Source organism: Mauremys reevesii, linkage group 14 (assembly GCF_016161935.1).
Source record: "Mauremys reevesii isolate NIE-2019 linkage group 14, ASM1616193v1, whole genome shotgun sequence".
NCBI classification, from domain to species: Eukaryota; Metazoa; Chordata; order Testudines; family Geoemydidae; genus Mauremys; species Mauremys reevesii.
The window spans coordinates 32880481-32887965 of NC_052636.1; the positions used below are offsets into that span (position 1 = coordinate 32880481).

Consider the following 7485-nt stretch of genomic DNA (forward strand, 5'->3'; position numbering starts at 1 on the left):
TTAGGCAGGAGGAAGCAGAATGTGAGTATTTTCGACCACAAACCCTGTCCCTCCTGATTCGCAACCCCATGGACCAGGCGGCAGCAAGTCCTGAGCAGGGGCCCAGATGGTCACGTTGTGCGGCAGAAGCTGCACCTAGTTGCAAAACGGGAGGGTTGCACAATGTGTCGTCACACCGCCCCCAGGGAAAAGCTCAGCGGAGGAGGCACCACAAGCTGCCGGCAGCGGGTCATTCCCGGGGGGGCTGAGCACCCGCCTGCAGCCGCCGCAGCTCCCCCCACCCCGGAGCCCCCACGGGAGGGGGGCGAGCAGCCTCCCCAGCCGGGGCTCAGGGCATTGGGGTGCCGGGCTCCCTGCGCACGCCTGGGCCCGGACACTCACACACACACTCTGCCCCGGGGCTCCCCTGGTGCCCAGAGACCGATCAACCCCCCGCCTGCAGCTCCGGCCTCTCCCCGCCTGCAGCTCCGGCCTCTCCCCTCCCGCCCCGCCAGCCGCACCCAGGGGAGCCCCGGGCCCCAGGCTCTGTCCCCACCTGGAGCCCAGCGGGGCCGGGCAGCTCCTGCTGCAGCTGAGAACAGCGGCTCCGCTCCGGCCCGGGCGGCTCCAGCGCTGCTGGCAGCACGTGGCCACCAGGGAGCAGCTGCTGGGCCCAGGCTCTCGCCACAATGTGCCAGAGCCCCGCCCCAGGAGCTGCCCCGCCCCGGGCTGTGCCAGAGCCCCGCCCCAGGAGCTGCCCTGCCCCAGGCTGTGCCAGAGCCCCGCCCCAGGAGCTGCCCGCCCCGGGCTGTGCCAGAGCCCCGCCCCAGGAGCTGCCCCGCCCCGGGCTGTGCCAGAGCCCCGCCCCATGAGCTGCCCCGCCCCGGGCTGTGCCAGAGCCCCGCCCCAGGAGCTGCCCCACCCTGGGCTGTGCCAGAGCCCCGCCCCCAGGAGCTGCCCCACCCCCGGCCTGTGCCTGAGCCCCGCCGACAGGAGGTGCCCCCCCCAGGGATTTGTTCTCCTGTTTCCTTCTTCCCAGCACCCCGTGCTCCCAGCTGCTCCCTTCCTGTGTCTGCAAACATCCCCCCGGACGGGCTGCAGCGCTCGCTGGGGCTGTCTCCAGTGGCTGAAGTTGCCTCCATCTCTAATCACCTGAGGCGGGGGGCGGAGCGGAATGAAGAGAGGAGATGGGCCCAGGGTGTGAAAGCAGAATTAGGGGGCAGGGAAAGAAGGACTGTTTGGAAAGGCTCCTGGGTGATCCAGATGGAGTCAGAAGTTGGGCAGCAGAGGCTCAGATAAATTGAGGGGAACCCCCAGGGACACAATAGCAGGTGAGGGAGGGGGGCTGAGGAGGCGAGTGGGTGGGCAGTGGCGAGGGGGCGGGTGAGCCGGCAGAGAGCCAATATTCATAACTTCAACTACAAAAATGATACACATCTAGAGATAGCATCATTATAATCAGCCAATCAGAACCTCTCCATAGACCCCTTACACAACAACCTTTCTACAATATTGGCTGCAAATATAGAACAGTGGTCGCAACGGTGATCTGTACAGTTACAGATTATGCCAATAATGTCACAGGAGGTGACACGGCATCAGTGAGACTGATACTGGAATACTGCCTTCAGTTTTGGTGTCCTCATTTGAAAAAGATGTTGTGAAACTGGAGCTGGGGCAGCAAAGAGCCACCAAAGGTTCTGAGGGCTGGAGAAAAATGCCTTCTAGTGAGCTATTGAAAGAGCTCAACCTGTTTAGCTTATCAAAAGAAGATTGAAAGGTGACTTCATTGAAGTGTTGAAGTGCCTTCAGGGAGAGAAAAGATTTGGGAATTAAAGGGCTCTTGAATCAAGCAGAGAAAGGTATAACAAGACCGAATGGTTGGAAGATGAAAAGAGACAAATTCATATTACAACTAAGGCACAAATATTCAACAGCGAGGATGATTCACCACAGGAACAAGCTACCAAGGAAAGTGGTGGTTTCTCCATCTCCTGATGTCATGTCATGAAGACTAGATGCCTTTCTGGAATGTATTTGACCCCAAAGTAGCTATTGTGCCATACAGGAGGCCTGTGATATGCAGGGGGTCAGATTAGATGCTCTAATTGTCTCTTCTGGCCGTAAAGTCGACTCATTTCTGAAAAACTGAGTGTAGCATTGGGAGCAGCGTCTGATGTTTCCCTGTCTAGCCGGCTTGCTGCCTAGAACGAACGCTCCTGGAGTGGGGTGATCCACAGGGAGTAGCTCAAACCTCCAAAGTGCCTGGCCAGGGGCAGGACATTAGCCCAGCAAGGGAGGGGTGTGGCAGTGACATCACAAAGGCCTTTGGCAGGACCTCAGACTATTGGTCCAAGGTGGTGGGGAGGTGGTGACCTCACAGAGAGATGCTGACATCAGCCAGGCAGGATGGGGCGAGGGGCCAGGGAAACCTCAGAGACCCCTGTGGCTTTGCTTCAGCAAGTCTCCTTCTCCAGGTCTCTCTTTGAGGACTGAGAGAGTATTCGGGTTCACGGACGTGAGCGCCAGGAGGAACCTCTTTCGAGTTTTCTCCTTCCCTTTTAGTGATTTTACTAGAAAACAGCCGTCCCTGTTTAGAAGGTAAGAGCCTCCTGGAGGTTTGAAACCTGTTTAGTTTGATCCATGTGGTGACAGTTGAATTCTAGGCATGGAAGACACGAGCTTAAGGAGGCAGAACTTTATTCTGCACCTGGGATTTTGTCCCTTAGAATCATTTGGGACATTAGGGTTTGTTCTTTTTGCTTCCCCTCTTCCTCCCTCCTCTTTTTCTCTTGCTTCCTTTGTCCATTTACCTGTTCCCCTCCCAACACCAGGGGTGTGTGTGTGTGTGTGTGTGTGTGTGTGTGTGTGTGTTGCGGGGGAGTGCTCTGCAGCTCCCACTGCGGGAGGTCCACCCAAAAATGTGGGGCTGAAATAGTGCTCAGGCAGTGATCCCCACCAGTAACCTAGGCCATCCTTTGGGCTCTCTGGTGAGAACCCTCAGCCTCCCGTCCTCAGTCTCTACCCCTGATTGGCTGAGCAGGGGGTTATTGACAGGGACAAGACTCAGGTCCTTGTTGTTCTCTTTTAAGACCAAGGAAATAAGTCAGAACCAGTTCTATGTTTGATGAATTTTGCTGCTTCTCTACATTAATGGTCTCTGAGCAGTTCATGATTCTCTCTAACATTGCAGTTATCCTCAAATACTTGCTGAATAATTCCTGTGCACTGTTGTTGGTCTGGAGCTCATCTGAGAGCACTTTATTCAGATCATTCAATGTCTGAAATTCAAGATCCGATGGTTAGTTTGAAAATCTGAGCTCTTGGGTCCTATTCCCAACTCTGCCACTGGCTGGGTGTGCGACCTCAGACAAGTCAATTCTCCTTTCTCAGCCTTAGCTTCTCCCTCTTTCGAGTAGGGATAATAATGATCCGCTCCTACCTACCTCACAGTGGGTGGAGGCACGGTCGGCTCTAGGATTTTTGCTGCCCCAAGCAAAAAATATTTTGGCTGCCCCCACCTCAGCCCTGGTATCCCTCAGCACATGCTCCTGCTGATCGAGCCCTGGGCTTCCCCCCACCCACAGCCCCCTGCCACCCCAGCCCTGGGCTCCCCCACCCCCACCCCGTGCCAACAACATAGGTTTGTTCCCAGTCTGCCCAGGCTGAGCTGCTCCCGTTTATACTCCGTCTCCAGTCGGAGCATGCCCAGAGAGGGTGAGGGGGTGTGGCCTCTTCAGCCCACAGGGTGCGGTTAACCCTAGCAGTGCCAGGTCAGGGTTGATACACCTCATCCCAGACAGCATTTCCCAAATTTGGGGATTAGCTAGGAGATCTCTTCAGGAGTAACCTCCTGTAGGGACTGGGTCACAAATACCTTGGGAACCAAATACCTGGGCGTTTTCCTAGTTCTGAATCACTTGCTGTGGAATTCTATCCCTGGATCGTCTGAGACAATATTGACTTAAACAACTGAACTACCCTGCAACCATGTGCACTTACTTCGGTCAGTTGCACCCATTTGGGGTCTGCTGCTGTTCACCTTTTCAGAGTGGAGATTTAAACATACGACTGTTTCTTTGATAATATGTCCAACAGCTTGGACTATTCTCTCCTGTTGACTCAACTTCATTTGAATTTTCTCCATATCATCATGCAGGGATGGGGGGAAAACTAACCTGAAGTAAAAAAATGGTAATTTGTCTGAAATTTCCCAAAAAATCTGAGCTGCATTCTGTCAAACAAAACTAACATGCAGTTATATGACCAAGGAGCCTTCATGAAAGATAGAAAACCTATATCACAGAGAGGTAGAAGACACTTTCATTTTAATTTAAAGTGAAATTCCAGACTAGGTTACATCTGATGTCTCAGAATCAGGATGAGAGATTCTCCCATGATCCACTGAAACCTGCTTCTCCCAGCGCTTTCTCACGCATCCGACGAAGTGGATATTCACCCACGAAAGCTCATGCTCCAAAAGTCTGATAGTCTACAAGATGCCACAGGATTCTTTGCTGCTTTTACAGATTCAGACTAACACCGCTACCCCTCTGATACCTCTCTCATTAGTGTTATTTACAGGAGTTATAGCACTTTCATAACGGGAGAAAAAACAACCAACCTTCCCAGAAGCAGCTTTGCCATTGAGGAAAAAGGGGATTTGAACGGTGCTTGGGATCCATTTGAAATCCTTCCAAGTCTGACACTTTCATCTCCTGCCAGACTGACTCTGATTTAGGATCAAAGACGTACAAGCACCATTCCCAAGCATGGACAGCCAAGAACATGACCCCACCAGACACGTTGGGAAGCGAAGGAATACGAAGGGGTGAACTGTGCATGGCTCAGGCACAAGGTAACAGTTCTGGGGTGATGGGGAAGGATGGAATGTCTGAGTCGCCCCATCTCCTTCCAGTGTCACAGAGCCTAAAATGACCCTTATTTCCCTGACACTGCTCCAGCTCTTCATCATATTTAAATATATTTTAAATGAGGAAAAAAAAAGTCAACAAAATAACTGCTGTTCTGCACAATCCAGGGTAATGTGAGAACAACTGGGAATGAGACAATCTCTCCTCAAAGAGGAACTTGACGTCTCTAACAATAACTTTGCACTGGGAGGAGGAGTACAAATGTGAATCTCCAGGTTTGTTTAGAAAAGGAAATGTGGTGATGGTTAGCTCAGACAGGAGGAAATGTGCATGGTAACTCCACCGACTATCCATGGCCCATGTCTTTACTGCAAGAATAGCTGTCTTATTACATCAGGAAAGTGAACTCAAGCTAGCTAACTCCACGGCAACCACAGTGATGAGACCCAGGTAGATTTTATCTCAACGTAGCTGGTTGAAGACACCCCCCATCTCCCCCACCTGGGGTGATGACATTCCTGGTAGAAAAAAGACACCCACTCCCATGACTCGCAGGACAATGGAGTTGATACAAAGGACCACAGGATCCACCCCAAAGACGGGCGAGCTTCAAAAGTGGGCAACTCATGTGTGGGAGCTGAGGGACTACAATGTGCAAAAGATGCAAACAGCCTTAACACTCACTACCTGGGAACTGTCAAAAGAATTAAAGAAAAAAATCTCCTGACAGCTCTAGAGAAGGTTTTTATGAAGCTTATCTCCTTTACGGATTCTCTGATGTTTAGAAAGGCCTGAGCTATGAGTGAAGCTTTTCCCGCACTCACTGCATTCATAGGGTTTCTCTCCGGTGTGGACTCTCTGGTGAGAGATAAGAGAGAAGAGGTGAGTGAAACTTTTCTCGCACTCACTGCATTCATAGGGTCTCTCTCCTGTGTGGATCCTCTGATGCATAGTAAGGTTTGAGCTCCGAGAGAAGCTTTTTCCACACTCGCAACATTCATGGGGTCTCTCTCCTGTGTGGACTCTCTGGTGAGAGATAAGGGAGGAGAAGTGACTGAAACTTTTCCCGCACTCACGGCATTCATAAGGTCTCTCTCCTGTGTGGACCCTCTGATGCCTAGTAAGGTTTGAGCTTCGGGTGAAGCTTTTCCCGCACTTGCAGCATTCGTAGGGTCGCTCTTCTGTGTGGATTCTCTGATGAGAGTTAAGGGTATATCTCTGAGTGAAGCTTTTCCTGCACTCACAGCATTCATAAGGTCTTTCTCCTCTGTGTATTCGCTGATGCCTACTAAGGGCTGAGGTACGATTGAAGCTTTTCCCACACTCACAGCATTTGTAAGGTGTCTCTTTCGTGTGGATTATCTCATGTCGAATAAGGGCTGAGCGGTAATGGAAGTTTTTCCCACACTCACTACACGTAGTCTCTCGCTTTTCCGTGAGGATTTTCTCCTGGGACGTAGTTTCCTTGAGGTCCCTATGAGTTCCCTGACAATTAATGGGTTCATCCACTCTCTCCTCTGAGTGGTTTCCCTGCTCTCTCTCTGGTCTGGGGTAATTTTCACCAGCTTTTCCCTGCTCATGGGGGCTGGACACACTCCCTTTGGCTCTTCGCAGTAATTCCCCATGCGCTCGGCGAGCTCAGCATCTTCCTGGTGAGGATTCTGCTCCTCGCTCTCCCTCACCACCCCATCACCTGCTAGAAGAGAGGAGAAATCTCAGAATTGGGGACGGAAAGGCAGAGAACAAACCCAAGTAAGTGCTGGAGAGACAGAAAATAAAAATCAGGGACTGAACCCCCCCCCAAACTCTTCCCCACAGGGGACAGTGGAGGGGATCAATTCTGCTCCCCACCCAGGACCGGCCTTTAGGGGGGGCCGTACGGGTGCCCCACCCAAGGGGGTGCCAGGCGCAGGGTTTGGATTCCCACCAGGTAGACGCATATTCGTTCACCTAAAGGTGGCGTGTCAGGTGTCTGTCGAGGAACTAGTTAGGTAGGTCTTAGGTAGCTCTTAAAAGCTTTGCCAGTCCAGCTCTATTGTTTAAGGCTGTGAAAAAGTGCACACACACATGCGCACATACGCACACCATCCAACATGGCTCTGCTGGCCAAAGCTCAATTACAGATACAGCTATAGCGGCAAAAGCATCCATTTTTTAAAACAGGAAACTAAATGCTCATAAGCTACATTAATGCCGCGTTAAGGTTGCCCAGTGCTGTCTCCTGCCTTGCACCATATGGACGGTGAGTAAACTTAAACCTCTGCAGACCAGGAAAAGTTAATGTAAACTTTCCCCCAACCCTTAACCCTGTAGCTGGCCAGAACCAGTGAGAATGGTTCTGTGTGGGCCGTGCAAAGGTTAACCAACTGCCACAGGGACTCAGGTATTCAGCTCAATGCAGCAGTAACGGGATGAATTCTATGGTCTGTGGTATAAAGGACGTCAGAGTAGACGACCTAATAGTCACATCTGGCCTTAAAATCTATGAACCTATAATCGACCCGAGGAAAGACTAAGACTAAGACATTGTCTGTGCTGTGCTCACAGGTGTGAATCTCAGCACCTATCCGCATGCCTCCAGCTGTGTGCACTGGGCCAGCTGTAGCTGTGTGCACTGGGCCAGCTGTAGCTG

General features: G+C 51.9%; 1 protein-coding gene across 1 annotated transcript in view; it reads right to left on the reverse strand.

Moving 5' to 3' along the window:
• LOC120381964 (zinc finger protein 850-like) overlaps positions 1-5921 on the reverse strand; it is a gene marked incomplete at both ends in the record, with an annotated part of 298933 nt that extends 293012 nt beyond the window's left edge. Inside the window, one exon of the mRNA XM_039500139.1 lies at positions 5678-5921. Coding sequence (XP_039356073.1) covers positions 5678-5921 — 244 coding nt within the window. The remainder of the gene's footprint in view (positions 1-5677) is intronic.
• Positions 5922-7485: the final 1564 nt, after the last annotated feature.